Source organism: Barbus barbus (genome assembly GCF_936440315.1).
Source record: "Barbus barbus genome assembly, chromosome: 34".
NCBI classification, from domain to species: Eukaryota; Metazoa; Chordata; class Actinopteri; order Cypriniformes; family Cyprinidae; genus Barbus; species Barbus barbus.
In genome coordinates, this window is record NC_136762.1 from 6654259 (window position 1) to 6680894 (window position 26636).

At 36.9% G+C, this 26636-nt stretch overlaps 2 protein-coding genes across 4 annotated transcripts; one reads left to right on the forward strand and one right to left on the reverse strand.

Annotated features, from left to right (window-relative positions):
- Positions 1-2261: 2261 nt before the first annotated feature.
- On the forward strand, positions 2262-9459 carry LOC306854375 (osteocrin-like). Of its 2 annotated transcripts, none has more exons than XM_079392321.1 (5): positions 2262-2562; positions 4639-4737; positions 5394-5614; positions 8647-8762; positions 8905-9459. In XM_079392321.1, exons 2-4 carry the CDS (start codon positions 4639-4641, stop codon positions 8729-8731), a joined length of 405 nt encoding a protein of 134 aa, XP_079248447.1. In that variant the 5' UTR covers positions 2262-2562; the 3' UTR covers positions 8732-8762; positions 8905-9459. The 2 variants fall into 2 exon arrangements, with proteins under 2 accessions (XP_079248447.1, XP_079248446.1); XM_079392320.1 differs by having other exon boundaries at positions 2487-2562; positions 8644-8762; positions 8905-9016.
- Positions 9460-9851: 392 nt separating this feature from the next.
- LOC306854182 (mannan-binding lectin serine protease 1-like) lies at positions 9852-24182 on the reverse strand. 2 transcript variants are annotated; one of them, XM_079392003.1, is made up of 12 exons: positions 24027-24182; positions 23194-23416; positions 21126-21303; positions 20909-21040; positions 19690-19886; positions 18420-18567; positions 18203-18321; positions 18010-18088; positions 16065-16184; positions 15914-15985; positions 15666-15737; positions 9852-12168 (listed from the first exon to the last, which is right to left on the reverse strand). In XM_079392003.1, exons 1-12 carry the CDS (start codon positions 24038-24040, stop codon positions 11297-11299), a joined length of 2226 nt encoding a protein of 741 aa, XP_079248129.1. In that variant the 5' UTR covers positions 24041-24182; the 3' UTR covers positions 9852-11296. The 2 variants fall into 2 exon arrangements, with proteins under 2 accessions (XP_079248129.1, XP_079248130.1); XM_079392004.1 differs by lacking the exons at positions 9852-12168; positions 15666-15737; positions 15914-15985; positions 16065-16184 and adding an exon at positions 17483-17910 and having other exon boundaries at positions 24027-24170.
- Between the last annotated feature and the right edge of the window lie 2454 nt (positions 24183-26636).

Sequence of the window (26636 nt, forward strand, 5' to 3'; positions counted from 1 at the left end):
ATGTGACGCCTGGATCACTGTGAAAGCTATCATGTTCAAGAGAGCATGGGGATCCTGAAAGCTCGGGCCAGACATGACGGTCTTCCTCTTTTAAAAGAGCATCGTCATGGAGACGCTTCCGACACCACACAATGTTAAATGGCAGAGCCGCAAGAGATATTCAGTTGCACGCACACACGCAACAGCAAATGCGTGCAATTAAAGAGGTGTTCTTCATTTCACATCCACCTGGATGTTAGAGTCTCAGCGAGAAGCTTGCCAACCGATGGACTTGAAGATAAGCAATCAAAAACACAGATACGATCTCACGCACACATCTTCATGTCTGATTATAGTTAAATGGGGTTGTGTTGAGTCTGGTCGCTATACACACAGATCTGGGCTCACCCTAAGGATTTTGGGTAACGGAACACTGCAGATCCACATCTCAATAAGTGTAGAAACAGGTTTCCTTTCTCTCGTTTCATCCCGTTTCTTTCTTTCTTTCAATCTCTTACTTTCACTTTTCTCATACGGATTTTGCACTTCATCTTGTTCATTTTCTATATCATGCCCATGAGACAAAAGCTTTTAACAAAAGAAAACAAGATAATTCACATATAAAATGAAAATATTGTCATCTTTTACTCACCATCATGTCATTTCAAAACAGTATGACTTTTTTCTGTAAAGCAAAAAAGATTATGAACAGATTTTAAATGCAGTTGGACACAAGAGCTTTCAAAAATATCAAAGAAAAAAAAAATTAAAGAAAATAGTGTGTGCTATGTTTTAAGTCTTCTAAAGATGTACAATAACTTTGTGTTGCAAACAGACTAAATTTATGTTGGTACTTCCTGATTATCTTCACCTCTAGTGAGCTGAAACCAAATCATTGAGCAAGTGAGTTTGAAAACTGATTCAGTCTGATTTGTGAATGAACTGGTGAGTCGTTCAGGTTTTGCGAACTGAATCAAGCGATTCATTGAAATGATCTATTTCAAAAGAAAGATTCATTGCTACTATAATAGGTTCTTCTAGACAGCAACGAGATTAGATGGATATCAACTGGACACATTTGCTTTAAAGTTGTTATCAGTGAAGCACCAAATGTTTCTTGTGATGCTAGACTTCTCCAGTCATTTAGTCCGCTTAAACCTCTGCCCGACTTTAAGATCGCATTAAGGTCTGCCTCAATGCAATTATCAACCTATAATTTATTTTTCATTTTTGATAATCCATTTTGGGTGACAATATGGAAAAAGAGACCTGTTGCTATTTTAAGTCTCCTGCTTCTCAGGTTTTTCTTATGAGGAAAGACCCTATAATCTCACGTTTCCTTCAGATTTCCAAAAGAGATCTGAGTTTGAAGATTTTCCAAGATTTCAAAGTCTGCAATCAAAAGTAAGAGATTTCCGTATAACTCAAGAATTGGTTTGGTTTGGTTTGGTTGGTTGGTTATACCAAACCAAGCATTTTTCATTGAATTATACCAAGACCAAATAATCTGAGTAAACCACATTTTAGCTCTCTACTCTTACTTTATGTTGTCAGTTGTTGTTGAAAGACAATTGTTGTCTATTTGTCTATTGTCTAATTAACATTTTTGTCTATTTTTATTGCTCCCAAGGAATTGTTGGAGTAACATTCTTAACTGTGAACCCCATTGAGCCTCTTGAGCGATGAAAGAACAATACAATTTTTCTCTGGTATAGACAAAGACGCTGATTGTATCTGTACACACACACACACACACACACACGCACGTCCCCTGGCTTCCCCTCTTTGGTGTGCTCTGATTTTCCAAAACATCTTAGTGAGGGAGTGAGTGAGAAAGAGAGCGAGAGAGAGGGATCATCACAGGGTCTCTGTGGAAATTTTGGTGTGGTAGACAGGCCTGCCCGGTCTGCTCTTTATTTAACAGTGGGAGTAAAGAGAGATGAGCACTGTCTGTGCAGATAAATATAGTGTGAGAACAGGCAGTCTGCTGGGGAACTCTTCACAACCTAACACCACCTAACTTTCAGAGACCGAGAGAAAAGTTGAGTGAATTACAAGATGCAAGTCATCAACAACCATCAGTACACACACTCATGTGGCCAAATACAGTGTAGTTTATCCACAAGAGATAGGATTGCACGCCAGAGAGAGATAAACCACCTACACACACTGTCCTCCAACACACACACACTCTCTCTCAAACTTGTGCAAACACAGCAGGTTCTCAGTTAGAAGATGACCTTCCAGGCACTCTTGGCCAAGAAAGAAGGACAGAAAGAGACAGAAGTGACATGCACATTCAAACGTGTCAGCTGCTCCCTCGGGTTGCTATTAGTTTGTAATCGTAATGAGGATGAGAGAGTTGGGGAGAGCGGCTTCAGGGCGAGCCACAGTGGAAAACCTGCAGAAATGATGTCAGAGCAATCGAGACCACCGATTGGAGTGGAGATTCCCGTCGAGAGACTATAAAACCGGGAAAGACAACAGCAGGAACCAGCAAAGGCAGAGAACGTGAGAAATTCCAGGAACTGCACAGTGTCCATCTGTCCGTCCCCGTGTGACTGAAACCGAATCAGATTAAGGGTAAGGAGCCTTGGAGAAAGACCAACCTGCATGTTCCTATAGGGCTGTGAGAGTGTGTGTTTCGGTGTGTGTTTGGGTGGAAAGGTGAGCAGACAGGTGTATTTGAAGACATTTGTTAGGAGTTGCAGTAGAATAATGCTGGTTAGTTGGTACAGAATCTGCTGTTTGATAAGCAACTGTGAATTTGTTTGAGCCCCAGGGTTACGGATGAACCAGTATCGGAAACATCCTGTTGATGTTGCATTGCTGCAATAGTGACAAAGAGGTGTGAAATCATGTCTGGTATCAGAGAACCGTTGAGAGTGTCTTTGAGAGAGCAAGTGTGTGTGTGTGCAAGCAGGGTGTCCAGTGAAGTGTGTGTGGGCAACGGGAGATGGCTGGAGTTGTTTATTTTTGGGGACGGAAAATGCTAAAGTTAGCCCATGTTGCTGGACAATGCATTTCCCCAGTCGTGGGGCGGGAGAGGGGCCACATCAACGCACCAGACCTCAAATGCCAAGGACGGGACACTCTGGGACTAATGATAGGTGAAAATGCATTACTGGGCAGTTTTTAAAGATACCCTGCAATCCTGCAAAGGAGTTTTGAAAAATTTCTAGGAAATACTGTGGCAGGTGTTCATATTTGGTAGAGAAAATGAGGTATACATCTGTAAAAATTAAAATTTATAAAAAAAAATAATAATAATAATAATGTGTTATGAAAATCATGGATTACATGATTCAAGGTCAGAATTTCGCAAATACAACATTTAGCTTTGTTTTGATTTTTGTTTATCTTAGCTTTCTTTTGTTTATCTTAGCTATATATCTATATATCTATAATGAAAAAAAGAATTGTTGTAGAAACATTTTTCACTTAAACTTCACTATTAATTACAAACAAATGGCAAGTAACACACTGAATTAAACATGAAATTTCAAAGTAGAAAGAAATTGTATTTTCTTGTAAAAAAAATCCTATCTATCTATCTATCTATCTATCTATCTATCTATCTATCTATCTATCTATCTATCTATCTATCTATCTATCTATCTATCTATCTATCTATCTATCTATCTATCTATCTATCTATCTATCTTTAGATGTGGTAGAGGTTTTTACCAGTCACTGCATTTTGTATATATTTCATTTATATTCTATATAAGTAATTTAAAAATAAATAATGTTTAAAAGAAAGTGTCACATCTATCACTAAGAAGAATGTCATTTCTATAGTTGCAGTTAACACATCTGCCAGCAGATGGCTGTCAAAATGTAAGATTCATTGCAGCATCATAATCTAAATAAGGTGGTTTTAGAAATCAAAAAGTGAAAGAGCTAAGGCAATAGTGTACTTATAAAATATTTACTGTAAATAAACTGATCATCACTATAAAACATTTACTCAAGTGATGTGAAACTACAGTAACGTGCAGTCCCGCCGCGAGGATGTTTTTGTGTGAGTGTGGTTAAGAGTGTGTTTAGGGGACACACAGGTAGGGGTGCAGGTCAGAGTGTGTTTGGGCTGAGTTCATGTGTTTGTGTAGAGGGTGTGTGTTAGAAGCATTCTCACACTCTTGCGGCTGCCGGACCGCCCAGTCAGAGTGTATTTTCACAGATGGAGTCTGGATGAATGTAAACACCACCCTGTATCACTGTAATTTAACACGGTGCTGAAGCTGAAGTGTGTGTGCACACACTCAATTGACAATGCACTGACACATGAAAACTGTAATCACTGAAATTATGTTGCTGTATATATGTGTGTGTGTGTGTGTGTATATATATATTTATATATATATATATATATACATATTTCTGAAGACTTTAGTAATGGCTGCCAAAAAATCTGCTTTACTAGCACAGGAATAAATTACATTTTAAAATGTGTTAGAATTGAAAACAGCTATTTTAAATTGAAATAATATTTCACAGTATTACCATGTACTGCATTTTCGATCAAATAAAAGCAGCCTTGCAGAGCATAAGAGACTCAAAGATCCCAAACTTTTTGATATATATATATTTTTTTTTTATAATTGGCTATTTGATTGTCAATAATCGCATTGTAATTGTATTGTAATTGTATTGTAGATGCTGGGCTGCGGATGTGTGCTGCTCTCTGGTCTGCTGACACTGACCTTGTTCCACTGCGGTGCGGAAAGTCTTCATGTACCACAAGAAAGATCAGAGGTGAGTCCAAGTCTCACTGATATATACATATACAAACTGCATTAGAGAGAGAGTGAATAATGTTATATTATGCATTTTGTGAGGACGTTCACTCTGAAACACAAAAACAAACTTAATGTAGATGATAAGACTAACTGGTACAAGAGAGAGATAAACTGTCATCTGTCTGGGTGTTCTATAAATACAGTGGGGATTCCCCTTGAGAGCCTCTGCAGGAGACAACCATCACCCTCTCCTTATGAACACGAGCTTCCTGTCTGAGAACTGACCCACTGGGTCACCCAGTTTGTCACTCTTCCCATTTCTTCATAGGAAATAAACCAACTTTATTATTGCATTTTAAATGGTCTTGAGTTGGTCTCTCTAAGGTGATCAAGCTGTTGTTTTTCACAAGCCCAAAGTGGTCGACCAGCTATAATTTCCTTGATAAAGGTCGAAACCATATCCATCAGCTGGACCCAGTGAACTTGGGCCCATAAATATCTTGCTTGGTCCAGCCAGAACCCATGTAAAACCAGTCTAAAATGGTGTTTATGACGATGAATTGTTCATCAGAGAGAATGAAGATTTTTTAGGAAGACAAATTTGAAAACTGGTGTAACTGATTTAGACATAATTTGCATTACAGCATGCATTTCCATTTATTTGAAATCTAGCATGTGGAACCATCTGTCGTGGAGGGCCACAGTGTCCAGCGAGGCCAGACCGAGCAGAAGACCTCAGGAGCCGTGAACGCTAAACTCTTCCTGCACAACCAGCTGGTTCGACTGGAGAACGATGTCATTGAGACCAAGAGGAAACGCAGCTTCCCTGGATCCAACACTCCTCTTGACCGCCTGTCAATCAGCACCATGGATCCCAAAAGCAACAAGCAGAGGTAAGAAAAGAGAAAACTCTCTTCTTTTCGTTTAGAAACAGAAGTAAAAATGACTCCCCCCTTAGCCTGCGAAACAATATAAACCGCTAATAAAATATTATTAAAATATTTCATTAATAATAATTCAATAATATTTTCAAATTTGTACGTTTTTAAATTAATACCTTGGTTCTTTATTGGTTGTTTTTATGTCGTATCGTCACATCACTGCAATTGTATTGTCGGTTCTGGCCTAAAGCCTGAAAAACCTACAAAACACACTTTTGATTTAATGATCCCGAACAGATGATGAACCATAGGTAGCTTTGACTGGCCATGGCTCGAACATGTACAGTTTTTATTGGCTGAAGTCTGTCATGCACAGCTTGATAGCTTTGTGTGAGCCTGTTTGTGCTTTTACAGTTCACTAAGTGCAATTAATGTTTTGTCTGTAGCCCCACAGTTAAGGTTACTTCTATTTCTTGGGTGGAGTCACTGTGGTGTGGATTGAGGTTTTGTATGACATAATAAGTGTCTGATGCTGATTTATGGGAACGTACAGTCCAACTGTGCTGATGACTGTAGCATCGGACTTCCAGTCAATGATCAAAACTGTTTTATCTCTGTGAATGATTTGATCTCCCTGCTGGACGGAACATGCAGTGTTACTCAGCATGGCCTGAGGCTCTGACAAGGCTCTATCTAAATGATCCTCAGCACTTGATAAGATCAGGACAGAAGCCAAGAACAGCAGCGAAAGCACCACGCCATGCATTATCAAATCTCAACACCCGACTCCATCTGTCATGAGCCTGATAAACACATGAAAGCTCACGAAAACCACTGCGTAGTTATGTGACTGTTCCATGGATCCTCAGTAAAGATATTCACCTTGAAAGCCTGTTACATTTTCTTACTAGACTTTTACATTTTCTCAAGAAATCTTTCAGATCTTTTTCCAAATCTTGAGTTTTCCAGACAAAAATCGAGATATGACCATAGAACAAATGTGGGTTTAAAAAACCTCTGACCCTAGGTAGCAATACTAATAGACTATTACTAGTAGCACTGGAAAACTAGCCTCCTACTCAGTGAATAAATATAATAAAAGTTTTATACATAAATACTTAAAATTTATACATAAATACTTCAGTATACACTCAATTTAACAAAAACCCTGTAGTATAAGAAAAAAACAAATATTAGAAATTACCAGTAAATTTTTTGTTACATTTGGACATTTGCTTCAAAACCTGTAAAAAAAAAATCAATATGGAAAATTACTTCATATTAACAGTACATTGGGACATATTTTTATGGCCTTATCATGACCTTATCATGTTGTATGTCATCCATTTATTATTGTTTTTTAAAAAATTTGTACATTTTTATTTTAATAATTGTCACTCTGATGATATAGTGATGAAAAAAAAAAGTTAAAGACCATGGCAAAAATTTGGTTGATTCATCACTTTGGAAATGAAAGGTCGAGTTGAGTGCATTGCAAGTTGTCCATGCTTTGTGAAATATAATCTTTCATATAGTATTCTCTGTAATATACATTTTAGCAAATGTTAGTAGGTAATTCCAGGTATTCTATGTATACAGAACTTTTGTAAAATGTGCCAAGTGTACATTCTATCCACCTTATTTTGCAACACACAAGTAAGCTATTTTATGTAAATGTGCGAGACTTCGGATTCATTAGCTGTACTGATAAATAACTAGAAGAATTACAAAGCACAGTTAATGGTAAAACTATATGCGCTACAAAACAGTGTGTTTATAATTATGACAATGCATTAAAATAATATGATGAGAAATATCATTTTGCAATATCAAGCAGCACAATGAGTTGTTTTGTACAGGTAAAATAACTGGAAGTGAAATAACACAGGAAAGCCACATTCAAGTTACAAATGGCCGCACCTGCTCTTAAAGAGATAGTTCAAGCAAAAATAAAAATTCTGTCATTAATTATTCACCCTCATATAATTCCAAACGAATAAGACCTTAGTTCATCTTCGAAACACAAATTAAAATATTTTTGATGAAATCCAGGAGCTTTCTGACCCTCCATACTACTACCACGATCAAGGTCCAGAAAGATACCAAGAACATAGTCAAAATAGTCCATATGACATCAATGGTTCAACCGTAATTTTTGGAAGCTACGAGAATACATTTTGTGTGCAAATAAAACAAAAATAACTACTTTATTCAACAATTATTCCCCTCCGCGTCACCCTACCGCCATTTTGGAGAGTATCGACATGTGCTTTCCTCTTAATGTAAACAAGACTCAGCGCATGTGTGTTATAGGTCAGCAGCACCAATAGCATGCATTGTTTACATGCGCCTTGATACTCTCCAAAATGGCGCTAGGGTGATGCAGAGGAGAAGAATTGTTGAATAAATTTTCTTTGCACACAAAAAAGTATTCTTGTAGCTTTGTAAAATTATGGTTGAACCACACATTTTCATTTTTGAGTGAACGATCCCTTTAAGAGCCGTATGTTAGTATGCTATTACGAAACCCATGACTTCCCACCCGGGAACTCGTACTAGATCGATGTACTCCCAGTTCCGCGCCCACGAAACAACAATGGCAGCCCCTAAAAATATACAAATAACGTAAAATAAAAGGTATAACAGCTTCTCTTGCCTTATGCGCTGCTTTTCCTCCTCCATTTCCCTCAAATAAGCAAGGAGTAAGCACCTTTGGCGATAGAAATGAAATGATTGTAAATGAACATAAGCCCCATACGGTCTGCCATGGTTTGTTTACATCTAGCTACCACAATTCCTTGCGCTCAGGCAGTTTGGCGTGACTTGGCTGGAGCGCTACAAAGTCGTGAGTCGTGGTTTGAAGTCGTGACTTACGGGCTCAAAAATCTGCCTGGAACGCAGCATTAGCTTCATTTAGACTGGCGTGTCTTTTCACTCTGCAGTATGTGGAGGAAAATGGGAAAAAACAGTAATCCACACTACTGAGTGATCGATTTAACAGTAATCTAAAGGAAATGGCTGATTTATTTGCTTTATGTCAGCAGGAAGGTCGTTGAGTTGCCACGGCGACGAGTCAGCGTTCCGATTGACAGGATTGGCGTAGGCCGTCTTCCCAGCAGCCGAGGATAGACTCCGCCTCTGACCACGCCCCGACAAGCAGGTACGTAAGATCAACGGAAACACCTCGTTTATCGTCAGCTTTTACGTTAAATGTATTGTAAGATGAAAATAACATACTAAATATACTGCAAATTATATTCAGCATACAGTATAATATATTTTGTTTGTTCTTTGTTCCACAGAGGGTAATGATATGCATGATAAGCACAGCAGCAAACACAACTCACTAACCACTGAATGATCTCAGCGTTCTCAATTTTAATCATCACTGCTCCAGAGCTGTTCTTTCTCACCGATTACTGATTTAGACCTTCAATATCCAATCCAACTGTTTATTTCCAGTTCTGACTCATCATCATATAAATTCAACATCTAAACTGTATTGCTTTCATGAAATGAGTTCTGTTTATGATGTCAGAAGCATTAGCCAATCAGAGAGGAATCTGCTCGTGGCTTCCATTATTGCACTTCTCAATATTTACTCCAGTGCCTTACGACTTCTTGCTTGCTGTAATATACATAACTATTGTCATTTTCTCACTTTGACTGGAGGCTGTTCAGCCTTGACAATAAAACAGATGAAAATCTACAATCTTTCTGTCTTATTTCAATTTATTATTGCACTTCTCAATATTTACTCCAGTGCCTTACGACTTCTTGCTTGCTGTAATATACATAACTATTGTCATTTTCTCACTTTGACTGGAGGCTGTTCAGCCTTGACAATAAAACAGATGAAAATCTACAATCTTTCTGTCTTATTTCAATTTATTAATGCAAGCTGCTAAAATATTTACAGAATAAATGAGATTGCAACTTAATTCTGGTGCTGATTAGGGAACATATACGCGTTATTTTTTATAGAAATATCTAGTGTCTTTTAATAGGAGTGTAACCATTTTTCTGAAAGTATATAACATTCTACATTTGTGCAGGGGCGTGTTTAGTGTTTTGGGGGCCTTCAGCAAGTGTTCCCAGAGGGGCCCGGCTCAGTGGATTTTGCGATCGATTCTGGGGTAGGGATGGGTATCGTTTACATTTTATCGATACTGATACAATACTTATCAATACAGTTATCCATACTACTCTCTATAATTTGGTGCAAAAATAAATGATGTAAAAAGATGTTGAAAATTTCAAGTTGTTTTATTACTGCAGTTTACAAATGCCTCCAAGCAAACAGAAAAAGGCACATAAAGCACATTTTTAAAATAAAAAGGCCCTTCAAAAAGAGAGCGAGAGAGAGATTTCCTGAGCATACCATAGCACAACATATATGAACATCGTGTGCATAGGAGCACAACAGAAAGTAATAGAGAATTCTGGCGTCTCTAGCTATTTTTATTAAAGAAAATTAAAATATTGACTTTCTCAGGGAGCGGGTGTGATTTCTCCTAACAGAGAGTGTCCCTCTATGTTTTAGAGGGACTTTTTTTATCTCTGTTTTTATCTACATGATAAAAAAGGCTTCTTTTTAACATGTAGACTTATTTATAGTGATTCTCCAATCAGACATTCATTCAGGTCCTGAGTTTCATTTTTGACAATGGGGTGAATTCCCCTCTTAGATGACTCTTGTGGGAGGGAGGATTTTTTTTTTTCTTTTTGAGTGGTGGAGGGGGGAATTTTTAGACTTTTCCGAAAAAAAATATGTAATTAAATGTTTGATCATGCTATGACTGCAGGGCCCCACGCAATTGCGTGGTGCCTAAACACGCTACTGCATTTGTGCTGAGATAGGTGTATAAAACTACAAAATGATTTATATCATTTTAAATATAACGATGTATATTAAATCTTTTGCTTATGTATGGTGTCATTAAAATACTTGGGGTAGGTAAAACAATTGAAAATAACTTTTTTATTTTAATATATTTTAAAATGTAATTTATTCCTGTGATAGAGAAGCAACATTTTCAGCTCCTGGCTTCAGTGTCACATGATCCTCCAAAAATCATTCTAATATGCTTACCAATATCATTTTGGTGCTCAAGAAACATTATGATTATGAAATATTATGATCAATCTTGAAAATGGTTGTGCTGCTTACTATTTCCATTGGAAATAGACATTTACTCTCTCTTTTGATCAATTTAATACTTTTTTTTCAGCAAGGATGCATTAATTTATTTTAAATACTAAATCTTAAAACACTTACAGACCCCAAACTTTTAAACGGTAGTGTAAAATACATGCTGTCTTCATTGGCTAAAAACCTTAACCAGCACTGAAGGGTAATATGATTTTATGAGAGTATTATACGTTTTAAACAACAGCAGATGTTGAAAAAGGATGAAGGATCCAAGCAGATGGGCCCAAAATGAGATGAGTAAAGTGCTATTGTCTTGAGGAATATATGGTTCTTTCTAGTTGACTCAAGCGGCCAGCACAAGTTCGTACCATCTGTACTACAAATAAGTTCACAAACTGCTAGCCTCAGATTGTGAACCCTTCTGGGTGTAATTATTGCCTTGCTTTAAGTTAGTTTGTGGAAAATGATAAGAAAGATAAAATAAGATGACAAAAATAAGGAGAGACTTCCAGCTCCACTACACTTTTCCAACTTCCTCACCATCAGCGGTCCACATCCATGTGCCTGTGTAGCCAGTGGATGTAGTTTGCCACCCGAGTGTACACCCCATACACCCTATGACTGCCACACTCCTCTGGCCCGCCCCAGGACACCAGTCCTTGTGCCACCCATCTCCCACTGTGGGCATCCTGGGTGACAAACGCTCCCCCACTGTCCCCCAAACAGGTGTCCTGACCGCCCTCGTAGAAGCCAGCGCAGAACATATTGCTGGTGATGTTGTAGTTGACGGAGCGTGATGCATAACTAGCTTCACATTCATCCTGAGGCACAACCGGGAGTTTGACATACTGGAGCAGCTCGGAGACGGTGCCTAAATCTGAGGTCAAGCCACTGGTGGAAGCAGAAGCGTTGGCTGTGTTAATGCCCCAACCAGCCACTATACCCAATGTGTTGGGCAGAGGCAACCGGGCATGACCTTTTACACCAGGCTTTGGTAGACACACGGGTCGTATTAATGCAGACAGCACCACCTCCTGGCTGAGTTTAACCAGAGCGATATCATTGTTATAGTTTTGAGGATCAAACTGAGGATGGAGGATGAATTTTGCTACAGACCGGTTGGTGGCCAGGTGTTTATCCCGTACATCTGTGAGGCCCAAGTGGACTCGGATGTGTTCAGAAGCGACAGGGACGACGGAAAGATCACGGCGGTGAGATCTGAGAACGTGAGCGGCTGTGAGAACCCAAGTGGAGGAGAGAAGAGCGCCGCTGCCAAACCAGCGATTCTCGGGCACACGGGACACGTCCTCTACTGAGAGCAGAACCTGCCAGGGGAACAGACCAGGAGATGCTGTTCTCCCACCAACGATTCGCTTCTGCTGCGCTGGGAAGAGCTGTGACTGCTCACCACACGCTGAAACAAAAACTTATGCAAGTTAACAGAGATATACAATCTTAGAAACAAATACAAGTAACTTAAAGCAAACAGAGACACAGGGTCCCAAACTGTGGAAGCATATGTGTAGACAAAATTCAATTTGAAATGAAATATGCAAAATGGCAATGCAATATGTGAAATGGCAATGTATTTCTGTATTTAAATTAAAATTTGTCCATTCATATGTGCAACATTTAGTGCAAAATGAAAATGAAAATTAAATTATATAATTTTCTACACTAGTTTTAATATGCAACTTAAAAACATATTTTAAAGCTTTATACTGTAGTGGCAAAATTAAAATAAAAAATGTATTATGTACATTGATTAGAAATGTTTAACATGTCCAAGCAAAAACTGTAGCAAAATTATCATTTAAATGCAGTTTTTCCTAAATGCATTTAGACTTAGGGGTAGGATACTTGGGATTGCATTTTCATCGTGATACCGTGGGATAATTGTAGCAAAATTTAATGAGAGTTTCAAAATGCATTCTGAGTTTGCAAAATGCAAATGAGCCAAAGGTGCAGCAAAGGGGTAGCAAAATGGTGATTTAAATGTCTTTTATTTTTCTTAAATGCATTGACACTTACATATATGACGCCTCAACTGCATTTTCATGAAATACCCCGCGATGAATATAGTTTAAGTCATTGTGGATTTGAAAATGCATTCCGTGCTGAGCAACAGGACGCACGATAGGTCAATATTCACCATTAACCAAACGCTTTTCGCCTGCCTGAACATCTCTCACCGTTTACACTCGGATTGATGCACAAAAGCAAACAGACTATTGCTATTCTACACATATGTACTACCTTACCTTATATTTTATTACTCTTTTATTTTTAATCCGTAAAATAGCGTGTGTTCCATGGCACCTGAACAGGGACGTGCAGAGAGTTCCTCAGGGGCTCAAATGTAAAAAAAAAAAAAGAGGGGCAATGTGAAAAAATAAAAAATTGTAGGTCAAAAGTTTGGATACATTACTATTTTATATTTTTGCAATAAGTCACAAAATTGTAATATACTTTAAAATACATTTTATGCAATGCTGATTTAATAGCAATGTTGGAAACCAGTCATATTTTTTCTGGATTCTTTTGATGAATAAAAACTTAAATAAGAACAGTGTTTATTTAAAATATAACTTTTGTAACAATATACACTACCGTTCAAAAACTTGCGGTCAGTATTTTTTTTTTTTTAAGAAATTTGTTTTTATTCAGCAAGGATTTGTTAAATAGAAACAGATAGTAAAGATCGATATTGTTACAAAACATCTCTATTTTGAATAAATGCTGTTCTTTTTAACTTTTTATTTATCAATGAACCCCAAAAAAGTATCACAGGCTTCAAAATAAATAAATGAAATTAAAATAAAAAAGCAAAAAATTAAGCAGCACAACTGTTACCAACATTGATAATAAATCAGCATTTTAGAATGATTTCTTAAGGACCATGCACTGAAGACTGAAGTAATGATGCTGAAAATTCAGCTTTGAATCACAGAAATAAATGATATTTTAAAGTATATTAAAATAGAAAAACATTCTTTTAAATTGTAATATTTCACAATATTACAGTTTTTCTGTATTTTTGATCAAATAAATGCAGGCTTGATGAGCATAAGACACTTTCATAATACTGCATAATTATCAAAAATGGTCAAATAATAAAGTCCTTTCACGTCACCATTTCGCCAGCCCACTTCACGTAATAGGCCTGTAGGTGGCACTTGGTCTTCATTTAACTATGAGAGTTTCATGAAATAGGAAACTGTAAGATATCATACATAAATATAAGTGAATTGAATAGCCTACAGATTACCATTATTGCGACTTTTGTTTTGTGCAGCGCTTCTGTAGTCATTCAGTAGGCTAATTTGATTTATCAAATGAGACAAACCGCAGATCCAGATCGCTCCACAAATAAGCTTGTCTGTCCCATGTCATTTTCTACCGATTTATGAATAAGAACGGAAAATATCCGCTCCACTTCACATTATTGTCCAATGAAAATTGAACTTGAGCCAGATCATGATCGGTTGGTGTACTGTACATGACAATCGGGTATTGATGAATTATGTAGCCTAATATTCTAAAATATATAATATAGGCCTATGGATTTTTAATTCAATTGACACACTAGCTTTGATTATTGATGGAAAAAAGTTTAAAATATTGTTTGGTTTATTTTTTTTCCTTCCGTCCACCCACTCACTGAAAGAACCATATGGCCATAGGCTATGGTTTGGTTTCCGACCAGACTGTGGAATATCAGTCAGTCAAGCAAAATGCACCCAACTCATAGCAATGCCTCAGATTGACAGATATGTAAAAATAAACAGGAATTTTCAGACTTTTGAGCGATTAGTTCAACACATTGTCACGTTAATTAGAATTCAAATGCATTTTGTTTTATTGACTACAATATCATTGATATTTGTCTGAGAGGGGCACTTTTTAATAATTTTTAAAAAAGGGCAGGGGCTCAAGCCCCCAAAGCCCTGCCCCTGAGGAACTCTCTGCACGTCCCTGTTCAGGTGCCATGGAACACGCGTTATTTTACGGATTAAAAATAAAAGAGTAATAAAATATAGGCTAAGGTAGTAAATAAGTGTCGAATAGCACTGTCTGTTTGCTTATGTGCATCAATCCGAGTGTAAACAGTGAGAGATGTTGAGGCAGGTGAAAACATTTTTTGTAAAAAAAAGTGTAAGTATTTAGTGTCGCATCAACTTAAAGCGTTACTGCTAAATAAAAATATTAAATTCTTTAAAAAAATCTAATCTTATTGACCCCAAACTTATGAAAATTAGTGTACAGTTTAATATATATATTTAATTTAAATTATATATAATATAATGTAATTACATGTAAAATAATGTTGTGAATTTGTATCTTTAGTAGTCATATAAACAATTAGTTTATATGACTAATTGTTTATATGACTGACTAATGGGGCAGTTGTGGCCTAATAGATAGAGTCGGACTTGTAACCCAAAGGTCACGGGTTCGAGTCTCAGGTCCGGCAGGGATTGTAGGTGGGGGGAGTGAATGTACAGTGCTCTCTCCACCCTCAATACCACGACTGAGGTGCCCTTGAGCAAGGCACCGAATCCCCAACTGCTCCCTGGGCGCCGCAGCATAAATGGCTGCCCACTGCTCCAGGTGTGTGTTCACTGCTGTGTGTGTGCACTTAGGATGGGTTAAATGCAGAGCACAAATTCCGAGTATCGGTCACCATACTTGGCCACATGTCACTTTAGTAAGTAAACAGAATGATGCCTCACGAACCTGAATGTGTAACTCACAAAAATGTCTCCCAGTCAAGTCAAGTCGAGGTTCATTGAGGTCAGTTATGAACTGCGTAATGATTTTTGAATGATTAAAGTTTTTTTCTCATTTTAGTCATGGTCTGGTGTCCTGCAAAACATTTCCAAAGCATTGCATTTGAAGTTTGAGTCTTACCAAGAGGAGTGCTTGCTAGTGGAGTAGGAAGTTGAGATTCAGGATTGGAACTCAAGGTTCCTTCCAAATCTCCTAAAGTGAATACATAAACAACATTGGCAGATACTGTAGGTTTTACCATGCAAAAACTATGAACAAGAAGTCCTGTTTATAATAAAACAACTAAACAAGACTATGACTATAAACAAACTAGACATTAATTAATGCAGTAGTGATTTTATAATAAGTGACTCAGTAACACACCATACCTGGTAGACAGGTGGGCAGAGGTGTCCCGTCCTCACTCACCCATTCCCCACTCTGATGACAGGTGTAAGTGTCTGTAAGGCCAGTCAGAGTCAAATCCACAGTGATATCTAATATGACCTGACTTGAAATGCATCAGTGACTGATACTCACTGTTGACCTGGGGAGAGTCTCTGCAGTTGTACTGTATTCTGCATCCAAACACAGTACGGTTTCCAGAACTCTCAAAAATCACCTCACCCAGAACTACATCCACTGGACCACAGTCAACCACTAAAGGAGATCATGAGAAAGAAATTGAGTCACAAAGCTATACAAGTATTTTTTTTTATTCTTTGGATGATGATTATGGTTTGATTCATATTATCGTTATTAAAATTTGTTTTTAAGTTTGACACAATACAAGTATGGCATTGTTTGTTTAATGGATTAGATGGAAGGATTTATTTGAGCAGGATGAAATGAAAACAGTGACTCACAGGATGTTAAGAATGAATCATAAATTATAGAAAAATAATTATAGGTATTCTCAAATGATTTTAAATTAGAACATTCCATGCGTATTATGAGAGGACTCATGATGGAAGGGACTTAATGTGATGAACAAATAAACCATTTAAATGGTGAAGATCACAATCATACCAAACAGTAAGTGTCCACTCTTCAACATGTGCTGTCCATTCCCAACAGGTGAGGCAGTTTTGTAGTCTGTCCTGTCTGAAAGTCTAAGTGCATTTATGTATTTCTGTCTCAAAATAAACCAAATAGTGAAAGGAAAATGTACTACTGACTAAGGGATGTATAAATACATACTCCAAAAAATATCTGACTAAAGATCATTTTCACATCCTTACATGTACATGCTCACTGGTTTATTTCAGCTCAGAGGCCCTATTTGTCAAACAGCATTAATGACCAGTAGATGGAGACATTCTATGATACATTAACTCAGTGCGGCCTTCAAACCACACTTTCACTGTCAGAACAAGAAAACTAGACTTAGGCATGCAGGATGTAAACTTAATACTGAAAATGTTTAGCGCAGACAGCTTGTATTAGCTGTAGCAACACAATCCGATATCAAATCTATCATCAAAACAAAGTGACAGATCATTATTTTCAAATTTGCTGTGAATTTATCAGAATAAGTGCTTATAAGTAAAAATGCACCTTACATACTCATACACAACTGAACTGAGTAAAAACATGATTTATTAACATTATTGTTTTTTAACTAATTTCAATGTATTCAATCTTTTTTTTAATTAAATGCATTTTTGCCTTTTTTCACAATAGAACCAAACCTCAAACTACAATAAACTCTGAGTAAGAATTGTTGTAATTTTAGGTTTGGTTTTATTCACAGGCACAAATTAAAGCCTGAAAGAACCCAAACTAAACTTCCATTAAGTCTAGGACTAGTCTAAAACCTGGTTGTAAACTGGTAAGCAAACCTAGTAAAAATACAGAGATTTAGGAAATTCATCTTTGTCATGAGATACTTAAAATATGGTTGAAGAATAATAACTGAATGCTTTGGAATATTAAAAAGAAACACAAAGCTCCGCTAGACTTTTATACGCAATAAAGCTGGATTTATTTGATAAATAATACAGTAAAAACAGAAATATAGTTCAAATCAAAGCTGAATTTTCAGCATCATTACTCCAGTCTTTAGCATCACATGATCCTTCAGAAATCATATGTAATGTAATGGAAATAATTAATATGTCTGTGGAAACTGATACATTTTTTTCAAGATTCTTTGATGAGCAGAATGTTAAAAAAAATATTTTGTAACGATATAAATGCCGTTACTGTCACATTTGATCAACGGATATAAACTTTTTATCAGTGGTGTATATCGCCAGCTCTACATCCACAATGTACTATGGGGGTTGTAGTTCATAGTGGAAGGTGACTGGCTATCAACCAATCCCTTTAGATTTTAACTCAGTATTTGATTGTTTAAAATGCTTGGTAGAGAACGATGCCTCCTCTGACGGCAGAAGAAGAATAAGAAAAGAGAGAGAAAGGGCAAGTGAGAAAAAAAGACAGGAGGAAAACAGAATTAGAGAGTCTCTGTTAATAGACTTACTTTTACACAGCGGGACGTCAGCGCTCCATTTCCCATCCCTCTGACACTCAATCTGATAGTGCTCAAATTCTTTATCACCCTGTAAGAGAGAATGTGAGTGTTAGTGTGATGTAAAACAGAACTGATTTGTTTCAATTAGTTTGCATCAGTCACTGGCTTTATCAGCAGAAGTGAATGGTGACTTCTCTCTGACCTGTCTCAGCGAGTATCCAGGGTCACAGCTCAGCATAATGTGATCTTTGAAGATGTAGTTAGACTGCAGAGGCTCCAGGTTTCCATTAAGGGGCGCCGCAAGAGGAGAGCATTCAGAACCTGAAGATAACATCATTTGCATCTCTGCCACATACTTCAAAAGTAATTAATATGATGCAATTAATTTTAGTAGTAATGCGCATTGGTCAATCTCTGACCGGTGGAGGTGTATGTAAGTTTCCAGCCAAGATTATCTCCAGTGCCGTCACTGTGAAACAGGATGTTTACTATGTTACTTCCTGTCTGGATCTTCCCTGGTGACTGCTCACCACAAAATGGGCCAAAATCCTTGTCTCCTGCATTAATCTGTGGATAAAGCACCATTATCATTATGAATTTTTTCATGTTTTATTTTTTCAACCAAATCTATCAATATGTATCATTAGTGATGGAGAAAACTAAGCTTTTTTGAAACTTTGGTGCAATTGCTGCACAAAATTGTGTAAATTTTCAAAGCACACAGACCAATGTATGTTTTATTAAAACACAATCTAATCTAATACCATTAAATATGAAATGTCTGTATAATATGCAGTCATATGCATTACTCTATTAATGTGCAGGGCTTGTTTTGTTGTTTATGGAGAACTTGGTTAATCAGGCCAATAAAAGATTAAACTACAATTCTTCCTTTTTATTATACAATTGTCATTAAAAACAATATAGATAACAGTTCATGTTCACAGTTCACAGTTCACCACTGAAATTTTAGAACAGTTATGATGTAATGAAACCTCATTTACAGAAATCAAGTCACTTTTGAGTTGATACACACTCCGAATCACTGGTTTGAAAACTAATGATTCGCAAAGATTTCAAAGCTTCATGAACAGTGTGCCAAAAGCACCTATTAACTATTATCATAATATTGCATTATGATTAGTGATGTACTGAAATAATTTTTTTTAATGAAACACTGAAACTGAAATGAAAGCTTATATTTAGCCAAAACCCGACAATGAAAACTGAAATAATCTATTAATTGATCAAATTTATTTAATATTCAATACTAAAAGCTGAGTTGTATATAAAAATTAAATAGCCCATAAGGCTGTTCCTACATCAACTTTTTAATGATATATTATTCATTGTTAAAAAAAATTGCTGATGTCAAAAAAAATTTTTTTCACGACTCAAGATTTATTCAAACCTGTTAAGAAAACAGGTTAATTTAAAATGTAATGAATATGTAATATAGTGCATATATTTAACAAAATGCACCTCTTTAGAATTTCTTTAGGTAAATGTAATGTTAAGTGACATATATTAATAATATAACAAATTATATTTAAATATATTAACTAATTACAAGCTGTAATACTTCATTTGAATTTGTCAAATGCAATGCTCTGTCAATATTTTTGTATAATGATGGTTAAACTGTGTATGTGTGTATTTCAAAAAACACTGCAAAACAAATTCTCTCACTTTGATAAAGTCGTAGGGGCAGGTGACTTCAGGGTGGTCTTCAATGTCAAAGGTGTCATCAAACTCCAGAGTGATTTGAAAACCCTCCTCCAGCTCAATGCGGTATGTGCAGTCAGAGCTTTTGGGGTAAGGTTTAGGAAAATCAGCACTGGTGATCTCTCCAGAGCGCTCCGTGTACGCGCTTTCATTACACTCCACTGCAATGATTACAAACACACATTTATATAATTCACTATCATTCAGTATAACATTCAAAATGAACACATTAACAGCGATCATACAATTACTAAATAAGTCCTTTTACTGTAAATCTTCTGCTAAAAATCCCTCAAACATAAAAATTATGCTTGCATTGAAATGCATGGAAGCTCCCATTCTAATCGGGTGTTTGAAGTTCACAAGTTTATCCACATCTCACTGACTACCACAATGTAAATATTTAGTCATTGGTGCTTAGCTACAATCAGCTGAGGAGGGGGCAAAGGCTAGACAAAAAACAGACACACTCCAACACACAATTTAACTACCCCTACAACACATTACAGCAACATAAATCATATTACAATTTCAAAATTGTGTATGTGAGGCAACATTATATACATATGTGTACATTTCTAATTACTTCTACAATGTAATCTCCAAAAAACCTGCTGCAAGGTTTTTCCTAAAGTACGGCTTTATAATTAGGAATTCCATTTCTAACAACTAATCCTGGATAATCCAACGATACAAGATTGGTTACAAAAATCTATGCAATTTAGAGCAAATGTTTGAGAAGAGCCCACCTACACAACTATATTGCATTCGTTTTTCATCAAATAAAACTGATAACTGAACTGATGTTAAAAATAAGTATACAGCTAGTGCACTCTTATAAGCGCGTTAGGTCACAAAGTCGTGCACACACACATGCAAAGGGAATGATCTCTTTAGTTGTGCCCTGAACTTAACTGACTATCCAACTTTTCAAGAGTATTAGGAGACTTAAAGGATTTTCCTCATCAAGCCACATATAAATAAAGTTTAAACTCTACCACCGTTGGCATCAGCCTATTACGTTTGTTACAGAGCAACAAGTGGGTCACTAAGTTGACGTGAATTGCAAAATGTGTCAAACATGCAAGTTTGTTACATTAGAGGAAAATCCAACTATAACACAAATGAGGTTGTTCTGATCAAATATAGAAAATGTAGCAATTTTGCTATTTTGAAATGTTACTTTTGCAAGTTCTGTTGTCAGAATGAAGCAGGAACCCATAACGACAAGAACAGTAGAAGCCACCGATGTAGTTGTGACAGAAATGATCACAAACGAGATCTTCATCATTTCTGTCTCTGCATTCATCTACATCTGCAGGAAGAAGAAAAGAAAATGAGCAAATTGGACGTTGGAAACTGAAATTAATGTGCATTGTTTTGTTGCTCCAAACACTCACCAACCGCACTAAAGTGAGCCTCAAAGCCAGAGTAGCGTTCCTCATCGGAAAAGTCTGAACGGAACGCCACACTGAGCACGTTCCTAGGGGACGTGATGACATTATCAGTAGGAACCTGTTCCGTGTCTGTATTCTCTTTTCCACAAAATACGGCCAGCTCTTCGGAGTCTGAGTATACCTGCGTGAGCAAACAGATTTCTATTTTAAATTAATGCTGTTCCATTGAACTCTCTATTCATCAAAGAATCCTGAAAGAAATGTATCACAATTGAATCACATTCATGTTGTTTCAAACTATGACTTTGTCTCTTTCGTTACACATAAAAGGAGATATTGTACAAAATGTTCATGCTGCTTTTTACACAACATTTCCCCTTTTTTCTACAGAAGAAAGTAAGTCAAACTGATTTGGAACAACATGAGGGAGAATAAAAGACACAATCAGAGAACTGAAAATGTTCTCATTTTCTAAATATACCTGCATGAACATATAAAAAGCCACACAATTCAAACACTCCCAGCTTCTTGATTTGGATGTACCCACACAAATTACCCAAAAGAATGCTGGCAAACCCTCAATTTAAGAAATATCTGCACAAACACAAAAACTGGCATGCACATGAACACAATTACACTCAGCAGACAGCCAAACTGTCAATCAAACCAAAGTCACGCACAAGTACGGCCGACCGAGACCACAGCCAAGTCTTCATTGTGCTTCTACAAATACACACACACAAACAGCCCTGAATGTGTCTCTTATCTGGCTCCCAGCTTGAGTGTTTACTTTAGCCGTGTCAGTGAACGGAGGGTAACCTACGGTTACCAAAGATGTCTGTAGGCAATTAAATCCTGAGCACAATGCACAGACAAGCATCCTCACAAACACAGACAACACAGAGATACAGCAATTAAAATCCAATATGTGTGGGAGATATGCGTATGCCAATGCAAGAATCCTAACTGCACAGCTTTCACCAGACACACCTCAAGCAAAATAGTTGCACAAGCAGGTTAATAACACATATAAAAAGGACAAAAGAGTTCAAGTTCAGGACAAGCTGCGTTTCGCTGCAATGTCACACAGAATGCATGCAAACCCTATACATTAAATCCCCAAATGCATTTATATGTAGTGTGTTTGCAACGGTCATATGTGTGTCTGAGTTTTTTCTGTGCCCTTTTTATTTTTTGTCTGCCACCCAGTTTTTGGTCCACTGTGGGGGTTTGTTACCATAGCAGGTTGCTGTGGCACCCACTGGGGGTATTTGAATATGAATATGGCCCCCTGTGGTGTGGGCAACACATTGGTTCCTGTTAAATAAATACTGCTAACTCCATCCACCCGGGGTACCAGGGCATCTGCCACAGACCTGTCCGTCAAACGCTGTTCTCACCCATTCTTACCCATTTAAACAACGAGATCCTGAGACTGGAAATAAGATGTTTATAATAAAAGGCCTGGGAGCACGTCTAGACGAATCGAGCTGCTCTTTAACTGTAGGAAATTAAGAGCTTTTGAAATCGACACCAAGAAAAGGTGATAAACGGGTCATTTAAACTTTTGAAACACTAACATATGTATGTACCAAAGTACTACTATGTTTTTTTAGACATTTATATAAATACATAATGCATTACATAATACAATTCCCTTGGAGTACCATAAAAATATCATAATAATAATAATCATTCAGTACAATGGTTTTACCATCTGATACCACCATATTACCACAATAGACCTTAGTCAGGGTAGTGCCATATAAAAATGAAAACAAGGCAATGAGGGAATGGATTGCACGGTTGTTTAACAACATACTGACTGTTCAGCTGAGAAATTGTCTTTCTGAAAAAACTTTCAGTAAACAAAGACACTATTAAACAGTTTTGAAAGTTGTAAGTCGTGAAAATGTCATAATTAACAACCAATACGGTGTGTGCCATTGTACAGACTATAAGTTCATCCCTCACAGCCTCAGGTTAAATTCAGTTGACCCGATTAAGATCAATTCTAGACAGCACTTGCTTCTGCAAATCTGGTAAGAAACATTTGTAAATATTGACTTACCTTCAAGTAGTCGTACTCACATAAGTATGATGGCTCTATGTCAAAGTGCATAAAATAGAGTTGGATTTGATATCCATCTGGTACAGTTATATTCCACTGTAAATCTATCTCTTTCGGATAGGGTTCAGGAAAGTTTGGAGACTTGATGGTCCCATACATGTCTGTTAGGTGGATGACTTGAGTCCACAAGGGCCATACGCACTGGGCCAAGATCACAATGACACTGTGTATAAAGGCATTTTATTTAAACCACAACATCAAATTCAACATTTCAGACATTGATATTAAACAAAATTTGTCAAATATTCCATTAAGTGAGTAAAGATGTTACATTACAGATTGCTCTAAATATTCAAACTGTTTAAACTGTATTTATCTGTATCTGAACGTGTTTAATGTTAACTGTATGCACCAAGGGTCTGAGAGTAACGCAATTTCAATTCTCTGTATGTATGTGCTGTACATGTGGAAGAATTGACAATAAAGCTGACTTGACTGGACTTGACTTGATATTCACAGGCGAACACAAATAGTGGTAACCATAAAATAATTGGCGTGAAAAAATTGGCAAAAAACACATATTTCAGTGGCAAAGTTACAGACAGGAATTCTCTTAAATGATGTTGACCCCATAAGGAATTCCCACGTAGACTAAATACGTAAAAATTAAAATTAATAAAAAATATATATATATAATTAAATAAAAATGAATTCCAAGCTGGTTATAATGAAAGATTGTTGATGATAAGAACAGACTGGTATTATTTTCGATGGAATCTAGATACCTTAGCCTACAGAAGAGAGAAGCTGAAGAAGTAAAAGAAAGTTCTCACCGTGTAAGCTCCATGACTATAAATTCTTCTGTTAGTTGGAAAGGTGCTGCATTCTTGTCTGAACTCTAGTTTTTCTCCACACGTCACATTGCAACTGTTTACAATGAGTTCTCTCCCACACGGACTCTGAGTGTGTGTGTGTGTGTGTGTGTGTGTCGGGACTCGGGGCGGGGTGGAAGTTTGTGTTTCCTCACGCAGCTAGTTGCACAAAAGAGACATACTCAGTATAAACAACGATAACAACAACACGTGGATGGTGTTTTTAACAATGCAAGTAGCAATTTGCATAAAGAGGAAGACATCATGGCAGGATAAATTATATGTGCATTTAAAACAAAAAGCAACCAAACATTTTTATGCACAGGTGAAATTACCCCTCCGATTTTGTGATGTTCACAAAATAATATGGACATGAACAAATATTTAATGTAGCAGCACCAGGCAGATTAATTAAAATGTTGTCTGAAATGGATTTGGATTAAGTATAGTTTCATTATTTTCTATATTTATCATGCTTTGTGCCACTTTCTAACAAAGACCCGAGCTATAGAGTATAGACTGGGCCTGCGGGGCCAGTACTTTGTATCGCCAAGGGCCTACAAAGCCTCAAGCCATATTTTGACATACTTAGATGATAATCTTATTTCATATGATTTTAAGATATTTGTGACCCTGTACCATAAGGGTCATTTACACATCATCTGAAAGCTGAATAAATATGCTTTCCATATGGTTTGTCAGGATAGGACAATATTTAGCCGAGGTACAATTATTTGAAAATCTGTAATCTGAGGGTGCAAAAAAATCTAAATATTGAGAAAATCGCCTTTAAAATTGTCCAAATGAAGTTATTTGTATTGTTGGTTATTGCTAAAAATATACACATGCGACTTATGACTGGTTTTGTGGTTCAGGATTACAATTATACTTGACCGCCAAGATTACAGTAGGAATAGCATCAAACATATTTACCCCATAACAGCTGTCAATGATGTTAGCTCACATATTACATTAATTGACTTCAAGTGATTTTTTTCTAATTTTGCGTAATGTGTTCAATGGCCACTAGGTAACACCTGTCCTTGTTTGAGGTCACCTCTAAGTATGTGTGTTTAATCCTGATTTCTAATGGGTGATCACTGTGGGTGATGGGAGCTGATTAATGTGTTTAAACCAAAAGTCCTTTAATTCCAGAAAGATCCATATCCTGCTGTTTTCTCTCTCAGTATGAGATATAGCGAGAGAGAGGTAATTGCACTATTAGAACAACACTGCTATAGTCGACAGGTGGGTAATGAGCTGTTTTAGAAAAGCAATGAGAATGTGTGAAAGACACCAAAAACACAAAAGAGCAAAGGGGACATAGAGCAAAATGATCATTGTAAATATGAACTTTGTAAAAGCAGATGACTGAGTTCTGTGTTGCCAGATCATTAATGGGTGAAGGTCCAGTTACAGGTCATGGTAACTGAGTAACTAAGATCAAAATCCAGCATTACTACCATTGTGCCCTTAAGCAAGGTACTTAACCCCAGGTGCTTTAGGAGGACAGAATCAGTGCACTATCACTCTGGATAAAGAATGTCTTCTAAATGGCAGCTGCCACTGTAAAAGATTGCCTTGGATAATTGCAGTGGATAGATGACAGTCAATAGAATTGAATGGAGAGCCTTTTGACCTCTAGAGGGAACAGTTGACCACCTTTGCAAGCTCTGCAAGCCAGATGACAAACTCCTTTCCGCTCCTAGTATGCTGACTGCTTGACTCATGAATTTAAATTAGTTTACGTGACTAGACGCTTCAGTAAAGTTATCAAGTAACGTCAACATTGCAGTATTAATATTCATGAGCGAACTCCTAGTCACACTGAGATTAGTTTTCATAAATGTTTATAAGAAAATTGTACGACAGTTTAAAGGAAACATGGCAAGGTAGGAAGAGAGAAAAAAGTTTCAAAGTTTAAAGTTGGCCAGTAATGCTAACTTTCAGCGCAAGGTAAGGTCTCACTAAACTACGGTAACCAAAACACAGCAGATCGTCCGGTAACGTTACATGAGGCTGATACTACGTTACATGAAGATCCCAAGAAATGCCATTTTGCAAGTAATTAGCCACCACTGTTCTTAAATAATAAGTTATAATAATTTTTATTGTTGTTTTGTTATCTTCTTTACATCGGTTTTCATTTATAATGATCTTGCCATAGTAGCAGCTATGTAGTAGTAATTGCCATGGCAATGTTTTGTAAAGGCAGAGTAACATATTGCCAACAGGTTGAGCGGGGCACAAACTAACACAGGGTTAGTAACACATGTGGTTTAAATATTTCCACACATGCTAGCATAACCAAATTTACAGTATTTACTGGTTGCCATATCAACACTACATAGAGAAAAAAGTGTGCCACAATTCAAAAATAATTTGAAGATATCATTATTTAACCATAGTAAAAGTACATTTTTGGCTTAAAGGGATAGTTCACCCAAAAATGAAAATTAGCCAAAGATTTATTCACCATCAGGGCATCCTAGGCATGTCTGACATTCCTCTTTCAGACGAACACAATCGGAGTTATATTCCACATTGTCCTGTCTGTTCCAATCTGTATAA

Bases quoted from the DNA above. Each gene is read 5' to 3' on its own strand.
- LOC306854375 (XM_079392320.1), top strand. From the start codon at position 4,639: ATGCTGGGCTGCGGATGTGTGCTGCTCTCTGGTCTGCTGACACTGACC. The intron at 4,738-5,393 runs GTGAGTCCAAGT...TTTGAAATCTAG, and splicing joins TACCACAAGAAAGATCAGAG to CATGTGGAACCATCTGTCGT. The intron at 5,615-8,643 runs GTAAGAAAAGAG...GCTTTATGTCAG, and splicing joins CCCAAAAGCAACAAGCAGAG to CAGGAAGGTCGTTGAGTTGC.
- LOC306854182 (XM_079392003.1), bottom strand. The intron at 18,089-18,202 runs GTCAGAGAGAAG...TCTCTCTTACAG, and splicing joins CTGGATACTCGCTGAGACAG to GGTGATAAAGAATTTGAGCA. The intron at 16,185-18,009 runs GTAAGTCTATTA...GATCTCCTTTAG, and splicing joins TGACGTCCCGCTGTGTAAAA to TGGTTGACTGTGGTCCAGTG.